The following is a 22,990-nucleotide window of genomic DNA, read 5'->3' as shown; positions in this document are numbered from 1 at the left end:
TAATAGACTTTCCATTCAAACTCAACCTTCTCAGCTCGTATCTATTCTCTGGCTCGTCTAAAAGACTTTTAGAAAGTAAATTAAGTCACAAGTGAAGGAAAACTAGAAAGAAATATACTGCAGACTGAAACTCCACAGATTATTTTATAAATGATGACATTGATAAATCCTGTGGAGGAGAGAAACAAGATTAATTCATCAGATTAAAAAACTTCCCTCAAAGCATCATTTCAAATGTAAATTATCCTGAAAAACAAACCACTTCAGAACCAACAGGTCAATAAAAAAATGTAATAAATAATTACCAGTCATCCAGTTTATTCTCCAAAGACTGGTGGCATTTATCATTACACAAGAAAAAAATACATGTAGTTGAGAATATAGGCGGAGTTACATCTGTTTTATGCTAAAAGCTAGATTTGAAAGCAGTGGTGGAGGAAGTACTCAGATCCTTATCTTAAGTTAAAGTTCTAACACCATAAGGTGAAAAAGTACTCAATGCCGAGAAATGCCCCCTGTGACTGTTACACTATTAAATCTTATTATCATCAGCTTATATATTACTCATGCATTCATGTAAAAGTAGGATTTTACTATGGTAGATGTTTAAGGTGGAGCTCATTTTGATTATTAACTATTGATTATTTTCATTATGGATCAATCTGCTGATTATTTTCTCCGTTAATCGATTGATTGTGTGGTTTGTTAGAATAGTGAGGAATGTCGTCACAGTTATCCAGAGCCCAAAGTGACACCTTCACAATGTTTGTTTAGTCCAACCGACAGTCCAGACCTCAACATTATTACTAATACATTGCGATTATTAACATTATTGAAAGGAAAAAACACAAATCTTAAAATTTGTACAGCTGAAATGTTTATGCATGAAAAATCACATTTTCACATTCATGGCAATCGTCTAATTGATTAATCGACTAAATGTTCCAGCTGTACTTGTGTAAACTGGTAAAGTCTTGTTTTGTGTGCACGAAATCTTAGTTTGTAAAGTAATTAAAGCTGTCAAATGAATGTAGTGAAGAAAAAAGTACAATATTTCCCTAGATGTAGTGGAAGAGAAGTATAAAGTGAAAAGAAAATACTCAAGTAAAGTACAAGTACCCTTAAATGTATACTTTAGTACAGTACTTGAGTATAGTGTTTGAAACAGATCAAACTGCTGATCTGCATCTAAAGTTCAAAGACCCATACATCGGTTTGTGCAGCGATCTTTATTATGAAAAAAATATTAAAACTAATGTACAGAGCAGCATCATTACGTCTCATTAATTATGACTTTAACATGTTCAGAGAGGTTGTTATGACGGTAGCGGTAAATATGTCTCTCAGTGAGCTGTCGATGAACAGATGAATGTGTGTTGAGTTTCGGGGGAGCAGCCTGTAGAGATCCAGTTTCTGGGGTTTTCAACCAGCACACAGTCAGAGCCGACACCGGAGTCGGACCCCCTCAGTCTGGAGAAGGACAGCGTCCGACCGTCAGCCCACATCCAGCGACCCGAACCTCCAGACAGACCTGAGAAACATGCAGAGTAAGCAACAATTACTCACCAGGATTCAGACATGCAACACTATAATGTTCTCATCCTAAATCTGTTTTATGTTTACGTCTCAGGTTTGCTTGCCAAATTTTAATCCTGTGTGTTTTTACCATATATATGTATATAGGAAGTGGACGTAGTCATTGTGGCGTCATCCATTGGATTGTGGACTGACGTTATGAAGCCTCGAGTTCGGCGATTTCACTGACGCCATCTTGGATTACAGCTGTCGCCATGTTGTTTTTTTTGCAACCAATGAACGGAGGAGTGACATACAGACACCGTATACGTATTTATGGTCTGTTTGACTCTAAATGGACCATAATTTACTAAATGAACATCATGCTGTATTGAAGAAGACTTGAAACTAGAGATTGAGACCATAAACTCATGTTTACAATGTTTACTGAGGGAATAAATCAAGAGAGAAGTAGAGTCATTTTCTCATAGACTTCTATACAACCAGAGGAGTCGCCCCCTGCTGGTCAGTAGAGAGAATGCAGGTTTTAAGACACTTCAGCATCGGCTTCACTCTGCACAACCAGGTGTTGCCGCCTGTTTTTTTTAGAAGCGACCAACAATGCTATGCAGTGTACCTTTAAGAACAAATCTGTTCATACAAGCGGTTCTTGCATGACGCCCGTTGTTTTAAAATTAGGAAATAATCTGACAGTTGGATCTGTAAATCAAGCTTTCAGCGTGCTGTGATGAAAGCAGCCACTCACCGATCCAAAATGGCTTCCTCCCTGAGAACTTCCACAGCCAGGCCATGTCTCTTCTGGTCCGCACGCTGGTCAGGCTGCTGTTAAACCTGCCACACAATGTGAAGGGTCAGACACACATACAGCTGTGATGATACAACTTAAATAAACTGGAACTTGATGCATTTGCAGGCACCTTAACTCAGGTTTGGGCTTAAATTTACAAGAAGCATTACAACAGATTAAACCGTTTCCAGCTGTTTAGCTGTCTAGGCCCACGACTTGTTCTGGTTCACTCTCACCGCTTTCAAAGCATTGTTTCTGAGAGAAAAAGCTGTAAAAGCCACTGAAAACGACCTGCTCAGCAGAAGAACACAGTGAGAGCGGAAAGTTTGTGTTGAACCCCAGAATCCTGCACACTATCATCTCTTAAGATCACGCCATATTTTTATAAATAAACTTGATAAAATATGAACTAAGTCCGTCATTTTCTCATCTAAAATTGTATTTTATTTTATCATAACAAATAGAAATGATGGAGAAAACTCTGGCGATGAGACCCAAGCTACAGTTAAAAAAAATAGTTATCCTTTGAGGTTAGAAAATAAATAAAACATTTGTGTTATTTACAGCACAGAGCAGCTCCTCTCGGCGCTGGCCCAGCTGGCCACGGATGAGCTGACGATGTAGCAGCGTCTCCTGTAGTGAGTCCAACCGTCAGGACAGGAGCTGCTGATCGCCTTCCCCGTCTGGAAAAAGAGGATGATCACAACATTTTCACATTGACTCTGATTGTTTACAAGTCAGCCTGGCTTATACAACTTATACAGGAGGGAAAAACATGTGTAAATATAATTCAAAATGTATAAACTCTTGGAGGTGTATGTAGATTTTGAGCAGCTGTCTTTGGCATTTATGCTTCACAAGGAAAAATAAAAACTGAAATGAGGTGTGTGTTTGCACCTTGCGCTGGCGTAGCTGGGTTCCAGCTGGTTCCGGATGATCCATCTGAGGAGGCTCTCCGACTGGGAGGTCCTGCAGGGGGCGACCGTGAGGCGACCAGCTCCACCCTGCGTCACCAGGCTTCAGCTCCTCCACCCGGAGAGGAGTCAGACTGTGGAACTGAGGAGAACCAGGCAGATGTTAGCACTGTGTGTTTTCATCAATCTGCAGACAAACGAGCGAGTCTTACCATCCAGACCTTCTCCTCAGACCTCCTCTCTCCGGACTGATGGACCTGAACATCGGCAGTCAAAACACTAAAATGTCAGCATTGTGCAGAAAATGTATAAATGTAAGCATATTTAAACAATTCAGCATGCACTGCTGTCCCACTATACAATATATAATAAAAATTAAAGAAACTTCTTCAGCCTCAGCCTCATAAGACTTTTAATTGTCCGTAATTATCTTTTAATCAGTGCGAGAGAGCGACTTCCGTTAGCAAAAGCTACTGGAAACAACGCTCACCTTCAGTCCTCCGTGTCTGACCCTGTGTCCAGTGGTCCCAGTGCTCCCAGTGCCCGCCCCTGGCAGCTGCCTGCCGTGGTAGCGGACGTGGCTGTAGCCGTCGGGGGCCGGCTGGTCCTGTGGTTCCCCCTCTCCGTAGTCCAGGTAGGGCCGGCGGTTTGGGACGTCGCCTCGGGGAGGGTGAGGCTGGTTCTCCCACAGCAGCTCCGCCTCGATGTCGGTGACGGCGTCCTCCTCCTTCGGTCTGTGAGGAGGAGGAGGAGGAGGAGGAAGAGGTAGGAGTCGCGTCTCATCCTCCTCTACGTTCAGGTCGTCTGGATCGCACCGTCCTAGTAGACAGCAGACTTTCTTTGTATCTTAGCAATATACAGTATTTCCAATTTGTAAGTCTTTCTGAAGACCATAAAGCAAAAAAACTAAAAACCCTGACTCCTGATGATGCTTTACCTCCTCTGGGGTCGATGATTTCCACACTAGCGGAGGTCCTCTGTCCCAGGACGGCGTTTTTGGGGGTTTTCAGGGTGACAGTGAAAGTCTCGTGGTTTTCCTCCAGACCGTCATCTATCAGGTAAATGTTCCAGGTTTTCACACTGACTCCTAAATAAGAGACGGGATGAGAAATAAAAAGAAATCATCATAGTATTTTTGATATCGCAGGAGTAACCAGAGCTCAAAGAATTCTTCTTTTTAAAGTGTTTCTTTGCACCGGTGATTAACAGGAGAGAGTTTGCGTGTCCGTCACAGCTTTGAAATGTTGTAACAAGAGACTCCCCTGACGGTGTCTTGTGTTAAATGAAGCAGAGTGGACCTGAACAGAGTCCAGTAGACTCATACCTGGGTCGAACTGAATGAGACCGGCTGTGCTGTGAGTGAAGTCCCTGCCGGGTTTGGCCGATCCTTCCTCCACCTTCGCAAATGGGGACGTAAAACGAACGCACTCATCAACATAGTTATGATAATATCCGCTCTGCACTTTTAAAATCAAACGGCAGCTCACAGAGTGTGGAGACGGTGGAGAGAGGACACCACACATGTACCTGGATGGCGACGTACGCCGGGTCGATGCTCTTCCCGCTGCGCTGGATCTGGATCTGCAGCGTCCCCGAGGTCTCGCAGGTTCTGTAGCAGGTCGCCGACAGCTCCACCCGGGACCAGGACAGCTCCAGTCTGCAGGAGAGACACACCCACACACACTGCTGTATTTGAGCTACCCTATACTATAATATATTTACCAGCTCTTTCATTCATTTATGATTATAATCCAATAATGTTTTTTTCTGAATGAGTATTTTTATTTTTGGTACTTTAAGTATATTTTGACATGAATACTTTTACAAATGTTTTGAATGTAACCGAGTATTTCTACACTGTGTTGCTACTTTAAGAGTTTTAGAGTACTTCTTTTTACACCATATCATGTTTGTCTAATTAGAGGTGATCAACGACTACAGTTGGTAAAACAATATAATTCATTTATGGAGCCTGTGGAGGGGGGATTTAAAAAAGAAAAAATGGTCCTAAAATCCCGCCAGACACTGACTGGACCAAGTCCCATCTAATAAATGAACACATTTCGGTTCCCGTGCATCAGTTCGGATCCTTTTCCTTCTAAAAAAAACCTACATTTCGGGCAGCATGGTGTTTCCTGCCGGGTCGGTGAGGCGGAACAGGAAGCTGTCGGCCGTCACCTCCATGTCGGGCGAGAGGATGAACACCACGGCGCGCTGGTCCACGTCCCGCTGGGTGAAGCGACCTTTGATGTAAGCTCCTGTTAGGACAGGAAGTTTTAATCTGACTGAACAAACAGCATCTGCATCTGATACATTGATAACTGCGGCTTTGAACTAACAGCCCACCTGTGAGGGCGTTCTCCAGGTAGCCGAAGTGCGGCGGCCTGGTAATGGAGAACTCCAGCTCCTCCGCGGGGCTGTCGGGGTCAGAGGCCTGCAGGTGTTTGGAAGTGATGAGAATGCCGTAACGCCCGCCGCCCAGATCCACCACCGTGCTGGGACTGCGCCTGGTGGTCAGACTGGGAGGTAACCTGTCCACGCGATCCACCTGATCCACAGCGGGAGACTTTTATTAAAAAAAGACATTAGGAAGAACGCAGGAGATCTGACCGTCTGAGTGGATAATCTCACGTTATTGTGTTATATTTACTTTCATTCAGAGGTTCTGGTCCTTTTAGATTGTGTACATTTATCTGGCTAATAAAATTATTGGTAACTTTGCAGATTAAGTTTCTTTTGACCTGTTTTGTGATATTTTTGTTTGTTTCATCTTGTTTTATAGAAGAAGTGGAAAGTAATGACGTAATAACAAGAAACGCAGCATAAAATTAGAAAAAAACAATAATTGAAACACAAATTCATAGAAGCAATCAATAAGGAGCCACATATTACATGACACCAACTACTTTCAGGTTACATGTAGAATTACCATCAACCTGTGATGATCCTTACCATTAACCTTTTGGCACATTTGTGTACATTTGGTGTTTACCTTATTGATAATATTTAATGTTTATATTTTGTTTTTATTTGCACTCTTTCCCACTTTGTACAGCACCTGCTAAGCAACAATTTCCCTCAGCATGAATAAAGTTTCATCTCATCTTATCTTATCTTAAAATATGATCGGCAAAGTAATCACTTCTCTAACATTTGATTCCAAAATGTAGAGGAGGAGGAGCAGAAAGTCTCCCCACAGGTAAATCCATCACTCAACGTGTTCCTGTTATTTTGTCCACCAGCTATATGAATACACAAATATAGATACTAATAAAGCTCCCTCTGCCAGATGTTTGGTAACAGGAAGTCAGAGATCACCTCAAGAGGCCACCAGAAGAATAGAAACTGACAGAGATGCAGTTCTTCGTTTCAGCCACCGGGTGTCGCTCCTGTCATGTGTAACGATCAGCTTTGCATATTTTTCCCCAATCTCCCAAATATTAATAAAGGAAACATGCCAAACATTTGCAAACCTAAAGATAAAGTGCTTTACGTTATATCCAGTGGTGGAGGAAGGACTCATCCTCTACTTAAGTAAAAGTACAATTACCACACTGTAGAAATACTTTGTTAAAAGTTGAAGTCCTGCATGGAAAAGTACAATCAGGAAAATGTACTTCATTAAAATAATATAATGAATGAATTAAATGCAGTAGTGAAGGCGGAGGAGGAATGGAGGCGGAAAAGGACATCAGCCTTCAAAATAGTTGCCAATTAACTTTCTGTCATCCGACTAATTGATTCACTGACTTTAATTGTTTCAGCTGGGCTCGGAGAAACAGTTGGGGAGTTTCATTCATAACAAACCATCATATTTCATAAACGCTTTGTATATGTTCTGCATGAAAACAATCTGAACATGTAAAGTAACTAAAGCTGTCAGACAAACGTAGTGGCCTGGAAGTATAAGGTCACATGGAAACTGATTTACGTCCCACTACTGTTAACATCACAGTACACAGTTTATTTGGATTTTGGACGGTTGGAGGGACAAAACAAGACATTTCATGACATCACCTTCCACACCATTTCATGAACTAAATGAATAAATAATCAATAATGAAAATAATCAGTTGCAGTCAAAATATAACAACAGTGTAATAATCACAGAATTTCAAACGATTAACACCCATATTTAAAAGTATATTAACACAAATAAACACATCCATCATGGCTTATTTCACCCGTCTGTGACTCAAACAGTGAGACCTTTAATTTTGACCTTTGCCCTTTACTTCAATTCCACTTGAAAAGATTTGTATTGCTGTTTCTATCAGACTAACTGTAGTTAATATGAATGTTAGAAGGCAAAAAAAAATGATTTCTCTTTCTTCTTCTCTGATTTTAGTTACTATAAAAAGCTGTTTTATCTCCAGAGTTGTGACCTGTGTGTGTGTGTGTGTGTGTGTGTGTGTGTGTGTGTGTGTGTTTGTGTGTGTGTCAAATATTCATGAAGCCTTAAAATACTCACACACACTAAAATCTCTACTACTGTACATATCCCACACACACACTCACAAACAGCGTCCAGTCCCTCAGAGGCTAAGGACACTCGGTCCGGCCAGCATGTTAGCCACCTGGCTGCCTCTGTGTGTGTGTGTGTGTGTGTCCATCTCGGAGCAGGTAGCATGTGATGTGGTTGGGGGGGGTCTTGGCTCATCTCTGCTTCAAATATTTATCTGTGTACTTCAGTCTTTCCACCTGGGAGAGTTGACAGCACTGTACTTCAGCAGCGTGAGGTACTATATACTATATACTTCTGATCCATACGTGTCAGAGGGAAATGTTGTACTTTTTACTACATGTATTCAATACCTCTGGTTACTTTGCAGATCCATACCTAGCAGTATGTCAAGTAATTAAAATGAGCTCCACCTTTAACAGCTGCAATATTTAAGTGATGAACACATAAATGCATTAATATTAATAATTATCCAATTATATATTACGATATGATATAATATAAAATAATGCTATAGAACTAAATACAATTAAATTAAATTAAAGTATTTTTTACAGTGTTGTATTAATACTTTTACATAAGTAAAATATCTGAGTACTTCTTCCAGCATAGCACACAGTCCATGTTCTGATTGGAGGAAATAGAAATCTATACTGTATGATGTGTTGTGTGTTCTGCTCACCTGTATGTTGAAGACAGCCGGCTCTTCTCTCAGCTGTCCGAACTCAAGGTATCCTCTGTTGTTCCCGTCTGTCGGCAGGAAGTAGAACCTGTCAATGTCTGCCGGGCTGCCAGGGTCGTGTTGGTAGGCCAGGTTCAGGTCATCCACGTCCGTCTGGGCGAACATCAGCGGCGGCGACAGTGGGACTCCTCTCAACAGCAGTTTGCCGTGGCGGGGCAGCTGCGTGATGACGTAGCTCAGGTTGGCGGTGGCGGTGTCGGGGTCGGTGAGCCGCAGCCTGTCGGAGGTGATGGTCTCCGTGGCGCCGTCCTGCAGCCGGAGGCCCTCGTTGTGGTGGAGGGTCGGCGGGATGCGGTCGCCGTGCTCGATGGTGAAGTGGAGGGTGCCGCTGCTGGTCGAGTCGCCGTTGGTGACGACAACACTGTGAAGACCAAAGACAGTTTGGTTAGAAGCAGATCTGAGATTATACAAACTGTTTATTAATCATTATCAGTAAAGCATGGCCTGATCACAAGTTCATCACACAGGTAATATCTCAAGGAGGAAAAATATGAATCTGTTGCTAAGAAACATCTGCAGTAGTGTCCAATCAGACATAGCAAATCAAATTCTGAATCATAAGTTGCAACAGAAATATAAGTAGTTTAAATGGACCAAAAAGTAGAATAAACATGTCACTCAATAATTAAAGGTAGTTTTCATTTTGTATTTATACCGCTGTCGTTCTAAAAGATCCACATCATGTGGAACATTTCAACTTCTTTTGGGAAGTTCTGTTTTCCCCGTACGACCCCACGAAATGATTTTAGCTTTTAGCATTTCTTTCTTTGCCTTCTTTTTTTGGTACATTTCCTCCCTTTATCAGATGACAGACAGGGAGTGACAATTGTTCTGTTGTTGCCTTAAGGTCTCTTTGCTTGCTTTATGTTACAAACTGGAGGTGTGTGGAGTTTGAAGACCTGCAACAACTATTCAGTTGCATGATGGGAAATGGATCCTTTAAATAAGTGTCTCTGTGTGCAGTTTGATTATAAAATATTGACAGTAATTAATCTCATGACTCTCTCTTGAGTAACACTGACGGCAGCTTCAGTCATCAATCACTCACATAAAGGCCTGTTTTCATTTGTAGACACACGCGGCACATTTTTCAGGTCCACTGCACTGTCAATTGTCACTATGGTGTGTGTGTGTGTGTGTGTGTGTGTGTGTGTGTGTGTGTGTGTGTTTTGTCCTCCTCTCAGCCCTCTGCCAACACAATCTGCCTCTCAGCTCTGCAGCTGACTAACTGCCCCGGGCCTCGGCACACCGGCCACCACACACACACACACACACAGACAGAGGCAGGTCCTGCTGTAACATCTGGCTCCGATGTCGGCCATATTTGCCCAGGGATGGCTGTCTGTGGCCGGCGCTCTGGCCGGCGTCGTCGTGCCAACGCCTGTTGTTACTCTCCTAGCAATGCCCATTCATCATCTGCTGTCACGGCAACACACACACACACACGAATGATGCACAGGTGTGTCTTCTTCAAATTTGGCCACACCTGAGTCGACAGAACAACCGAACATCCTCTTCTGTCCCGATACAGTCTTGTCTTTATATCTCTCTTTCTGTCTGTCTGTCTGTCTGTCTGTCTGTCTTTGTCCTTCTTTCTCTCTTTCTGTCTTTTTGTCTCTCTCACCCTGTCTCCCTGTCTCCCTGTCTCACCGTCTCACCGTCCTCCAGTCCCTCAGTCTCTGAGTCTTGGCTGTGATCTGACCAGCTCTTTCAGAACCAGACAAACCAGCCGGTCGGGGCAGCAGAGGTCTGGGTGACAAACCCGGGGTCTGCACACACTCCAGGTCACACTCACCCCAACACACTGCCCACCCCCCCTCTTTTAAAAAAAACCCTGCTGCTGCCAAATTGGCTGGAAAAGCAGATAAACATACTGCAGCAGAGAAAGCCTCTCGTCTCCCGACGCTCTCTCTCTCGTCTCGCTGCCCAGTTTCTCTTTCGCCGGCCAAATGTTGTGTGATACTTTTCTCGACAGAAATATCCTCTCACAATATGTAGGCTGATCATTTATTCTCCTGATGTGTGCAAAATGTCATGCTGTGCTGCAAAATAGCTTCTCTTTACAGAGAAGGCCAAAGTCAAACAGAGTTTATTTGTTACACGCTTGAAATTTTAAAATTTAAATTAAAAAAAAATGTATTTGACTTATATTTTAATCAGAATACTCCATTGGGATCTTTATATTTTTTCTTTAAGAGAGCCCCGAATGACCAAGACGATGTTGATTTCATTGACGTATTAACAGCCATATACTTCGATGTATCGTGAGCGCGTGTATTCTCACCTGAAGGAGTCCGTCTCTGCGTGGTGGCTGTTGTCGTGGGTGTAGCACATCCGGTGGGCGGCCACGTCCAGCTGTGTGAAGGTGGTCAGGGGGACGCCCGGCTGCTGGACGGCGTGGACGAGGCCGTGCCGCGGCGGGAACGACACCGTGTAGACCAGCTCCTCCGGACGGCCGGCCAAGTCCGACGCCAGCAGGATGTCGGTGTTCAGGACGACGCGCTGCCCCTCCATCAGATGCACTGCCTTGCTCAGCAGCACCAAGTCACCTGGAGGAGGCCAGAGGGAAAAGGTCAAAACACTAAGGCGAAATATATGGTTTCTAGACAGATGGAGCTGTTTGTAGCTGCTAACCTATGCACATTTTTGGTAATTATCCACAAGAAATGTGGTAATTTATTGGTCTTTATTTTGAATGTTTCAAAATGACATACAGCAAGGCAATACATTTCTTTCTAGCAGTTTTATTTTCCTATTTTGTAGTAACTGACAGGGGACTGGGGGGCAGAATAAGCAGCTCACGTGCGTTTTTCTCGTTGTTTTTCTGTAACCAAATGGTTTTCAGGGCTCTGCATGTTGCCAAAGAACCAAAAACAACTTTATCTTAAAGATGGAAACAAAATAACTTTTGTGTGTGTTTATGTGAGAATTAAATAAGAATTCCGTAAAAACATAAGATATGGATTTTGTGATACAACGATAACATTTTGTTTATGTTGTAAAACTCTGTAAGAAGCTTATTATTTACCAGCGGACCTTGAACAATCTCATTACATTCTTATTATATTCTATGCAGTCTGCTCAGAGGCCTTAACGATGTAGGCCTTTAGCACACCCATTGAAAATACAATCGAAACATGAAGACTTCATAAAAATGTCAGTTTTGGAAAGTAAAACAGGTTTCATGCAGCAGACACTTTTACTTTCCTTTTCGTTTCTCCAAAGTTGATAAAAGCACAGAACAGAAAAGGCGTAACAGTTCTTTAATGGAGTTTGACGACTATATTTTAAACATACAACTGGTTCTACGGGATCTGCATGAATGTCTTCTTAAAAAAAGTCCACCCTCATTTGAACAGCTCACATTCAAACTCTCTGGTCCTAAACCCCTGGTCATTGCAATTATCTACCGCCCCCCCAAACCCAACCCTGCCTTCCTCTCCGACCTATCTGAATTCCTCACCCAGCTCTGCTCCGTCTCACCTTCCATCCTGTTGCTTGGTGATTTCAACATCCACATCGACTCCTCCAACTGTAAAACTGCCACAGAATTTCTGGACATGCTTAAATGCTTCAACTTCACTCAACACATCGACTTCCCCACCCACAACCGCGGTCACATCCTGGACCTGGTCTGCTCCACTGAAATCACCATCAACCACCTCTCCGGCTATGACCTCACCATCTCCGACCATCTAGCCATCATCATGGCGATCGACATCCCCATCCCAGAACCCAAACTCACGCGCACTATCACTCTCCGTAATATCAAGTCTGTCTGCCCCTCATCCCTGTCAGCCTGTCTCACTGAAAAATTCTCCACACTCGCCCCCTCCCTTAGCCCCTCCCCCTCAGACCTGGTCAACCTCTACAATAACACACTATCCTCCTGCCTTGATCAGCTTGCCCCTCTCAAAACCAGAACTGTCTCTTTCACCCACACTGCTCCCTGGTTCACCCCTGAACTCCGCCTCATGAAATCCCGAAAACGCAGACTAGAGCGACTCTCCAAAAAAACCGGCCTCACAGTTCACACCCTGGCTTACAAGGAACACATACAGCAATACAAACTGGCTCTAAACTCTGCTCGCTCCACCTACTACTCTGGCATCATCCACTCTGGTTCCGCCAACCCCAAGGTCCTCTTCTCCACAATAAACAAACTCCTCAAACCTATGGACAATCTCTCCCACTCCTCCACAGCAGAGAAATGCAACTCCTTCCTGACGTTCTACAAAGCTAAAATTGACACCATCTACAACCAACTGGCCACTTCCAGCCCCACTTCGTCTAACCCTGTATCTGCAAATCCTCCACTAACTGACCGGTCACTCTCCCGATTCTCTCTCATCTCCCCCTTGGATCTCAATAAATCACTCTCTGGCATGAAGACTCCGACCTGTGACCTCGACCCTATCCCTTCCACTTTAGTTATGGTCTGTCTCCCGGCCCTCCACCCGCATCTCCTCTCTGTCATCAACTCCTCCCTGTCTACTGGTTCCATCCCTCCCGCCCTCAAACTTGCCTCAGTCACACCCATCCTCAAAAAACCTGGCCTTGACCCCAACATCCACAACAACTACAGACCCATCTCCAATCTCCCTTTTCTGTCTAAAATACTGGAACGCACTGTTGCCCATCAACTGAAAACCCACCTGGACTCAAACCAAATGTATGAACCATTTCAATCCGGATTCAGATCTCATCACAGCACAGAAACTGCCCTCATCAAAGTCACCAACGACCTCCTCCTCTCCTCTGATGAACACTCCCTCAACATCCTGATACTGCTCGACCTCAGCGCAGCCTTCGACACCATCAACCACTCCATCCTCCTTTCTCGTCTCGAGTCCTCCCTCCACATCACTGGCACAGCCCTCTCCTGGTTTAAATCATACCTCTCCGACCGTGAACAGTTCATCAGCATCAACAAATTCAAGTCTGACACAGCCCCAGTCTCTCAAGGTGTCCCCCAAGGTTCAGTACTCGGTCCCCTCCTCTTCATCCTCTACCTGCTCCCCCTTGGCGACATCATACGCCACCATGGTCTCCAGTTCCACTGCTATGCTGGCGACACCCAGCTATACATCTCCATCAAATCCATCACCCCCACCATCCACTCCACCATCACCAACTGCCTCACAGATATAAAAACCTGGATGCAAGCCAACTTCCTCAAACTCAACACCGACAAATCTGAAGTCCTCATCATCGGCCCCAAATCATTAAACAAATCCCAGCACAACTTCTCCCTCTGCATCGATGGCACCACTGTTCCTGCCTCCACACATGTCCGTAACCTTGGGATCATTTTCGATCAAACTCTCTCATATGAACGCCACGTCAATCACATCACAAAAACCGCCTTCTTTCATCTCAAAAACATCGCCCGCCTCCGCCCATCCCTCTCCTCCGCAGCCGCTGAAACACTCATCCAAGCCTTCATCACCTCTCGACTGGACTACTGCAACATCATCCTGTACGGCTCACCCACCAAAATCATCAACAAACTACAATACATCCAGAACTCTGCTGCCTGTCTGCTCTCCCACTCCCGCACCAGAGACCACATCACCCCAGTCCTTCAAAACCTCCACTGGCTCCCCATACAGCAAAGAATCCAGTTCAAGATTATCCTCGTCACTTACAAAGCCCTCCACAACCTTGCCCCTTCATACCTTTCAGACCTCCTGCACCGTCACACTCCCAACCGCAACCTCAGATCCGCCGACACCAACCTCCTTACCCCCCCTACTCTGTCCAAGCATCGGACCTGGGGGGACATTGCCTTCTCCGTTGCTGCCCCCTCCCTCTGGAACTCCCTGCCCCAACACCTCAGATATTCTCCGTCACTCGCCACTTTCAAAACTGCACTTAAAACTCACCTATTCAAATCTGCTTTTAACCTCTAAAGTCAGTCATGTATGTTTTCTTTTTTTTTTCGTGTTTATTTTTATTTCTTACCGTTATGTCGTTGATTTTGTTCTTATTATAAATGCTTTTATTGTTTCTGTTTTTACCATGTAAAGTGTCTTTGAGTGCATTTTAAAGTGCTATATAAATAAAATGTATTATTATTATTATTATTATTATTCTTAGCAGTTCTTTACATACATTACAAGCAAGGTGCCACTGCAGTGATGGGGACTCGTCTATTTCCACCTACGACCCGGATTCTCAGAGACGAATCTGCAAAAATGTGTGAATGTCCCTTTAAATGAGCATCTACCCTCAATAAATAAATATTTTAAAAAATCCCACCTGAGCCGCTCAAACTAAAAAGTGCTGCTTTATCTCTATCGACTGGCAAAAGTTAAAGTGAAAAGAGAATTAATTCATATTCAACTTGGCGAGATAACACAATAAAAAAATAACAAGGCCTAAATGTCACAGTTTTTTGGTGTGTTGTTCTTGCAGGAGGAGGAGGAGGAGGAGGAGCACCCAGAGGACACAAGCCAGCGCCCCTCCACAGCTGCTCCACCTCCTCCTCCGTTAATTATTCACCGGCTGAGGAGGCCGGTCGTTTCTCACCTCCGCTCCTCCAGGATCAGAGGGCCCGCAGCCAGAAGGGCCGAGGCCTCGGCGCACCGTGTTCACCCGACTGGCAAAACTGGCACTGTGAGCTGGAGGAAGAGGGGGGGGGCGCTCAATAATACATGAACAAGGACCAGCCAGAAGGACCGCGGAGGGGCTCAAGTGTGAGAAGGTTTAGAGGCAGTGTGTGTGTGTGTGAGACCATGCTTCTTATTGTTGCTGTAACTTTAGTCAGTCGCCATGCGACTTGTTTTATTTTCTGAATACTTTAAGAACTCTTCATCCATGTTGGCTTCAAAGCTGAAAAACGCTAAATGGAGCTGCTGGAGCTGAGATTGTTTCCTGCTGACTCCAGATCAGTAACGAACTTTGGAAAACTTAACTTTTACGAGAATTCCCTTTGAAAGTGAAACCTCTGACCTTTCTGCACGGTGTGAACAGAGATGAAGAAGCTCTGCGCGGGGCTCTCGTTGTCCAGGTCACTGAGGGTGAAGCGGAAGCTGTCGTGACCTTTGAACCCGGCGGCATCGGCGGCAGCTCCGGTGTGAGCGTACCACAGGCGGTTCATCTCCACGTCGTCCTGAGTGAAGTTCCGGCCGGCCGACAGCTCGGTCCAGCCCGACTCCGTCTGCGCTCACAAAGTTCAGTGCCGTCATGACAGTGGATCAGTCACTCGGTACAACCATCTTAAAGGAACACCTGGTCTATTCGACTCTAAATGGACCATCATTTACTAAATGAACATCATGCTGTATTGAAGAAGACTTGAATATAGAGATTAAGACCATAAACTCATGTTTACAATGTTTACTGAGGTAATAAATCAAGAGAGAAGTAGAGTCATTTTCTCATAGACTTCAATGCAACCAGAGGAGTCGCCCCCGGCTGGTCAGTAGAGAGAATGCCAGTTCAAGGACACTTCCTCATTGGCTTCACTTGGCAGAAAAGGAGGTTGCCGCCTGGTTTAATCTACAGCAATGCATCATAATCTGTAAGATCATCATATGTTTGTGGCGTCACTGTCCTGCTGCCTTGAGTTTATAGTTAAGAACAGTACTGGCTCTTTCCAAGATGTCTTCAAAATTGAAGTCTAAAACTCAAAACTCCTCACAAAGAGAAACAATGTTGTTTTCCTCACCTTAAGCCGCAGTTTGCCAAAGCGCGGCGCAGCGTTGAGAAAGTAGTGCACCTGGTTAGGGGGAGTGTCCAGGTCCTGGGCCTCCAGAGCCACGCTGGAAATCACCCTGCTCTCACCGGAGTCCACCTCCAACCCCGCGTTCCTGAAGACACCGACGAAGAAGAAAATACAATGGTTATAATTATATATGTTCAACGTGAATTTTTTGAACTGAGATGATGTTTTGATTAGTTTTAGCTGATTCTGGACTTTTCTTTTTGTGCTGTTCAAATCAATTCAACACGCAAAATAGAGTTTAGATTTTATTTTGTTCTGTTCCAGCTTTCAAAAAGAGTCGTAAAAACATGGGATGTGTTGGAAATGTTCAACTTTTGATGTGATGAAACTGCAGAAAGAAGTAGGAAGAAGTTTGTGTGGGAACAGGTTTTTTTCCCCAAGCGGGATCATGGAGATCTGGGGCGGTGGTGTTGTTGGGTGGTGGTGTTGGGGGGGGGGGGGGGGGGGGGGGGGGGGGGGGGGGGGGTCGGTGAACATCAGAAAGCGTCTGGCTGCTTCCTCACTCGGAACTAAAATCCACGCAGGAGAGGAAGCCACGTCCGTCCTGCAGGAACGCAAAAAAAAAACAAGGAGGCTGGCATCTGCCAAGTCCCGGCATTACTTCTGCCTCGGTGCCCTTTACAGTACCAGCTCGGGCCTGTGCCAGCACACCCACACACACCGACGGCTGATCTGGGGACAGCGAGGACGTGAGGTGAGGGTAAAGGGGGTAGAAGGGGGGAGGGGTGGGGGGACAGCATAGGGAACCCAGTCAAGGATGCAAATTCCCAATGGCTCGGTCGTTGGAATGAAAATATTATGGGTTTTTGAGGTGGAGGACTGAACACCCACTCAAGCAAAGAGACCCGCCACATGTGCACACACACAGGTCACTCCCCCTTCTACTCCCCCCCCTGTCCCGTGTTGACTCCCCTGACCTCGTCCCCTCTGGATTTTTTCACTGCGGCAGCCTCCTCCGATTATCGCGTCAGAGCGCATCAACATAAAACGACAAATTCAAATATAACACAAGACATTTTTTTCCACATCAATGTGTTCCACATCCCAGAGAATATCATTTCAAAGCTTAATTCTGCTGTTATACTCTATTTAATGGTTATCATCAAAGACATAATTAGACACAAACCAACAACATGTGAGTCGGTCTCTCAATACTGCCTGACTTCTTTAAAATAATCTTTAAAAAAAAAAAATGTATTTTTAATTTCATTTCAATCATGTAGGGGACTATTTTCCACGGCAGATTAACCACATTTGGTGTATTAGTGAGTGTTTGTGGCAGCAGTATGGTGTATGTGGGATTGAGTCAAAATACACTTCAGTCAGTGTTCAGGCAACCGAAGAAAATAAAACGGCACTTTAAGTACATTGTACTTTTGTAGTTGTACTTCACCAGAGTATTTGACATTTTATGCAACGTTATACTTCTACTCCAGGGAAATATAGTACTCTTTACAAAAACTACAATTATCTGACAGTTTTCGTTACTTTCCGCATTCAGATTAATCGAAAATATTATCAAAATAAGAAATGATGACGTATTATTATAGCTTAAACTACCCAGCAGTACATAAAGAGCTCCACATTCACCAGCTGCAACATTAAACACATGATTGCGTCAATAATTACAATCCAATAATAGAATATATATTATTCTGTAAGGGGACATTCTGCATAATGACTACTTTTACTTTTATTACTTTAAAGGGATGGTTTGGGTCTTTAGAAGTGGAGTTGTATGAGATACTTACAAATAGTCAGTGTATTGACTAAATAGTATATATTATAAAAATAGAAGCCGTCTTTATGTACAAAGCAAAAACTTCTGCGTCTGTCGGTGCGACCCTGACCTAAAACCTCACACAGTCACATATTTCCAGTAATACCATATTAACAGGCATTAAGCACTAAATCCTCATATCAGCTCACATCTGTGTGTGTGCATGCGTGCGTTGGCGTGTACTTGAGCAGCCGTGGCTTTTCGTCGTTGACCGGCAGCACGGTGACCTGAGCCGTCCCCTGGACTGTGTGGACGCCATCTGTCAGCCGCAGAGCCACGGCGTCCTTCAGGATTTCCGTGTCATCGTGCATGTACACGATCTTCATGCCTGCAGCAGGAGGAAGAGGAGGGGGGAAATAAAAAAATGAGTTATAAATGTAGCGCGTCTATGTTTACCTTCTCATTTGTTTTTGTTTCTTTCATTCATTTGTTTGCGCAGTAAAAGCACAGATATATGATTCATTTTTAAGAGGCAAGAGGAGGATCCAAAATATAAACAAGAGCAAGTGGTTGGAATAAACCATTAAAAAATCTCAGTCACGTTTATACAATATTTTTCTTTGGTTAAAATGCCTCAACAGTGACACCCTCAGAACAGACAAGACAGTCATGATGGTGTGGGGGGTAGAGGAGGACGGTCTCCTGCTGTCCTTGCTTTAGGGTGGGACTTCGTCTATCAATTTAACGTATTTGACTTTTTTCATGTTATTGGCTGAAACACGTAAACACGTCCTCCAAAACCAAACAACAACCAGAATACAATATTGACGTTGTTGGTGTAGCTACATAATTTATTCATACAGTAGCATTTTAGTATGCAAATTGCAAACTTCCTTTTATTAAACGTGTGAAAATATAATCAACCAATTTTTTAATCAACCAATAACTAGCTACTTTGCGTTAGCCATTACATCAGTTAGCTTCTTGTAGAAGCCCTAAAGGCCTGTTAAGTTGATAGAATGGATTTGGACTGGGGGGGGCGCCGGATTGGATCACGGTGTGGGCAACGTTTTACTGATTCATTTTTGTTGAACGTAAGAAAGTAGAGATAAGTAGCCAACTAGTGTACATCGTGGTACACTAGTTTTCCCCCTGTCCCACCCAAATGTTTGCTCAGTTTTCACTGACTTTAGTTGCAGTCACTACATTGCATATATTTCTATTGTGCAGCTTGTTTTAAGTAGAGCTTTTATCCAATCAGATTTCACCTCTGTGTCTCTATGTAAGAAGAGAGGCCCCAGGCCTGCAGACTCACAAGTGCATCCATGTGCAGTTTAAGTGAATGGGGACGATATTGTTGATTGTCATAGTGTTCAACCAATCAGATCTTTAGTTTGACATGTTGGGCGTATTCTTTGACGTGCCAGAGCCTTCTAGCTGGCCTACAACTACGTCAGCATTACGTGCAGCTCAGTGTCCATGTGCAGCTCTGCAGTGAGGTGCAGCGTGTGCTGTGATTGGTCAGTGGGCGAGCACGTGACTATCGTGAAACAAAATTTAAAATAGCCATCAGAGGCTTAGTCGCAGTAGCAAGAGTTCAAATTGAAAGATATGGAAGAAATTATGCCATTTTTTGCATTTTGCATGGTGTAGTTTATTTATTTTTTTACTTGTTTGTTTAACACTCAATGGCCGAAGGAGGAGAAACGGATTTGTGAGTTGGGATTTAACCGTGGGATTAAACTCTTTGTCAACAAAGAAAAGAGGATGGAGTTTGTCTTTAAGTTAACAGCATTCGGTAAGCAGTGGTGTATAGTAACGAAGTAGAAATACTTCGTTACTGTACTTAAGTCGGTTTTTTGGATATCTGTACTTTACTTTACTATTTATATTTCTGTTGACTTTTACTTTTACTTCACTACATTTTGCAAAGAAAACTGATACTTTTACTCCGATACATTTCCCCTTCAACCTTCGTTACTCGTTACAAAATCAAATCTATCTTTAGAAAAAAATGAATCATGAGACCAACGTCGGGGACTGTGGTGGAACAGAGACTGCAAGCAAGCAGGTTTGGCGAATCAGTGGTCCTAGCTTGCAAGTTAAATCATTGGTTAATCACGTTAATGCGCAATTGCAAACAAGTGCTCTCAAAGCCGCGGTGTTTTGATTCCCAGTGATGCCCAGGATGCTATATGCTATAGCTAGCGAGCGACTACATGAGCAGAATTCCACTCTACGATGACTTCATGACGGAAGCAGAAATGGAAACTCCTGCTACTCCCGCAACAAACTACGGTGGTGACGAAGACCAACACCCGTGGATCGCTAGCGAGTTAGTGAGCTGAGGAAGTGTTGACAGTTGTGAGATTTTGTTGATTTGAGTCATCTTAGCTATAATCATTGCAGCACTAGTTGGCTAACGTTAGCTAACTTAACGTTAGCTAGCCACCACACCATACGATTGACAGGAGCCGCGAGAGCGCAGCATTAGGGAAATCCTTCCCAGCTGTGCGCAAGCTGTCTGTGAAGCTGAACACACCTCTACCTGCCTCAGCGGCCTGTGAAAGGCTATTTAGCATCGCAGGACTAGTCTTCAGCCCAAGAAGAGCGAGACTGAATTCTCGCAATTTTGAAAACCAACTTCTTTTGAAGATGAACAGGACATTTTTCAGTTTCCAGTAATGACTGGGTTGTTACTTTCGGTGCTGCTTTAGTATTGATCATGTTTTGATATTTGAGTCATTTTGTGGATGATCAGATGGAGTTATGATGGTAGCAGTCGCCCAATTGCAGATTCAGCTTGAGCAAAACCTTTGCCTATTGTGTTCAAATCAGGCCCATAGGAGTTTACAAGGCAGGTGTCCTTTCTCTAAACACTGAGCTGATGCATCAAGTGGATATTTTTTGCTGAACACAATATTATGCATTTGCCCTCTACATCCTCTAGTCGGAATGAGCATACTTATAAACGCACTGTTACAACTCCTTCATAGTGTCATATTGCTTTTCGGAGAATTATGATGTTAAGTTCATAGTAGATGCAAAAGTATACTTATGTACAATATATTATGTTGAACAGTGTTGCTCCTGGATGGATCACAGCCAACCCAATTATTGTCAACACAGTTCCATGTCCTTGGTCATGGTGTCCACAGCACTTAAAAGAATAAACTTCATAATTCTCAAAATGCTGACCCTTTGCTTTTTTATTAACAGCATTTACTTGTACTTTTAGTCATTTTCCAGTAAGGTATTGTGGAGAATTTCAGTATTAAACGCATTATTAGTAGGATTTAATAACACCCCTAGTGGTGAGTAGAAGTGTTACAATAATAAATATGTTAGTCACAATATGTTTCCATATGGAATGTATTATAGGTTTACAATATTCTTACTTATAGAGCATATTATATGTTACAGTATATTAACTCATTGAATGTATTAAATCATAGAAGTATAGTCACTGTAGGTATTAAAACACTAAGAATAGTTTTGAGGGTCAGATAGGGATTCTGAGTGAGGTGTCAGACATGCAGCAGCAAATGGAGGTGGCCTCATCGATGGAGGATGGGGCCAGAGGGACGGTCAAATGCCAAGCTGACCAGCAGGACAGAGAGGAGGAGTCCAAGATGTTTTGTGAGGAGCCAAGATGTTTTGCTAAGGGATCGATAATGGGAGGGGACAGAATTCAAATGAAGCCAATCACTAATCGCCACGGAGGGTCATTCACACGTTTTATGACAGTATCGGACACTTTCCGACTCTCAGGGGATACAAAAGACAATGTTTTTGGGAGTTTACCTCAGATCACTGCAGCTCTCATTTTCAGCTAACTGGCCGCGCCGGACTGTGAGGAGATGCGTGTATGTGGTCTCTACTCTCGAGAACATTACTATTGATAGTTAATTCAGTTTGTAAGTGAACTTTGTGTAGTACATTAAATATTGTTTTAATTTGAACCGGATCTAGCTCATTCTTCTGATGCACGTGCGCAGTAAGAAGCTCGCAGCAGAAGAGTACCTGCGGCCTGCAGGCTCCTTCATCCTTTGTTCTTAAAAACCTAACAGTATCTTTACTGTTACTCAAGTATGGCTTTTGGGTACTTTATACACCACTGTTGGTAAGTCAACTGCGTTTGTTTTTTTACATCTAATATCTGAATGGCGTGTTCCGCTGCAGTGTTGCTGGATTGATTTGTCATGCTCTGTTGTCATATGAATATATGTGACTGGTTCTTGTGAGTTTGTTGTTGTCATTGTGTTAATTATATAGATTTGGACTATATGCATTGTAATTACGAAGCATACCGTCATGCGCAGAGTTATTGTTTGTTAAGCTAGTTTAGCCTAGCCTCTCAGAAGTGCGGGGCCTCAGCTGTTTTTTGTTGTGGTTTTTTTTGTTCCGGGTTGAGAGGTCACAGCCCGTTGTCTGACTAGTATTATTCAAACGTATTGTTCGGTTTGTAAGTCTCGTACCGAACGGTTTAATACGAATACGTATATTGTTAAGCGCCTAGAAACAAATAACCGTAGCTGTGGTGCCATCATGAGGTTATTATGTGGTGTTTCAGCTGCAAGACTGCACTGAAGGCCCAGGTATAAAATGCACGGCCGGCCACTGGTCAAATTCAATACAAATGTCCGTCCATAGAAAGTGTTTTTAAATCTCATTGCAAGATCACTAAATAAAAGTAACTAGCTTGTCGTGAGCATGAAATAACCATTTACTCATACCATCAACTAAGACAGTACTTAATAATCTACTTCAAAAGTATAGTACTTTACAGAATTGATGCTATTTGTCCACACAACTATTTGTCTCAGCGACCTCGTAGGCGTCCCTCTCACCTTGTCGGAGCTCCTGCAGGGTGAAGGAGGTGACGGGGAGGCTCCTCTGCACGAGATCGGCCCCCATCTCCTTGTAGCGGCTCGTCTCGGTGCCATAGATTCCGTTGATCAGGCTGCCGTGAGCTGGCGGCCGAACCAGTGTGAATGTCAGGATGTCCGGGGGGGCGTCCAGGTCGAAGCCATCCAGTATGGATGGAGTCAGCTCCCTCATCCCGCCTTCCTTCACCTGCGTTAGATGTACAACAGGAAT

The 22,990-nt window shown here is 43.7% G+C and overlaps 1 protein-coding gene across 2 annotated transcripts in view; it reads right to left on the bottom strand.

Moving 5' to 3' along the window:
- Positions 1-142: 142 nt before the first annotated feature.
- Positions 143-22,990, bottom strand: part of frem1b (Fras1 related extracellular matrix 1b) — a 52,786-nt gene continuing 29,938 nt past the window's right edge. For both annotated transcript variants that reach the window (XM_031875300.1, XM_031875299.1), the window contains exons 21-37: positions 22,741-22,966; positions 18,134-18,278; positions 16,114-16,255; positions 15,396-15,603; positions 10,726-10,990; positions 8,382-8,802; positions 5,584-5,785; positions 5,351-5,495; positions 4,765-4,894; positions 4,562-4,634; positions 4,175-4,324; positions 3,728-4,056; positions 3,450-3,494; positions 3,221-3,379; positions 2,888-3,006; positions 2,282-2,367; positions 143-1,531 (exon numbers count right to left, since the gene is read on the bottom strand). In XM_031875300.1, the coding sequence (XP_031731160.1) occupies positions 1,344-1,531; positions 2,282-2,367; positions 2,888-3,006; positions 3,221-3,379; positions 3,450-3,494; positions 3,728-4,056; positions 4,175-4,324; positions 4,562-4,634; positions 4,765-4,894; positions 5,351-5,495; positions 5,584-5,785; positions 8,382-8,802; positions 10,726-10,990; positions 15,396-15,603; positions 16,114-16,255; positions 18,134-18,278; positions 22,741-22,966 (3,033 nt within the window). In that variant the 3' untranslated portion in view covers positions 143-1,343. The remainder of the gene's footprint in view (positions 1,532-2,281; positions 2,368-2,887; positions 3,007-3,220; positions 3,380-3,449; positions 3,495-3,727; positions 4,057-4,174; positions 4,325-4,561; positions 4,635-4,764; positions 4,895-5,350; positions 5,496-5,583; positions 5,786-8,381; positions 8,803-10,725; positions 10,991-15,395; positions 15,604-16,113; positions 16,256-18,133; positions 18,279-22,740; positions 22,967-22,990) is intronic.

Source organism: Anarrhichthys ocellatus, unplaced genomic scaffold (genome assembly GCF_004355925.1).
Source record: "Anarrhichthys ocellatus isolate YVR2014 unplaced genomic scaffold, GSC_Weel_1.0 scaffold88, whole genome shotgun sequence".
Classification (NCBI taxonomy): domain Eukaryota; kingdom Metazoa; phylum Chordata; class Actinopteri; order Perciformes; family Anarhichadidae; genus Anarrhichthys; species Anarrhichthys ocellatus.
Note: the sequence above shows the minus strand (reverse complement) of the source record. Positions and strands in the feature narration are given on the sequence as shown.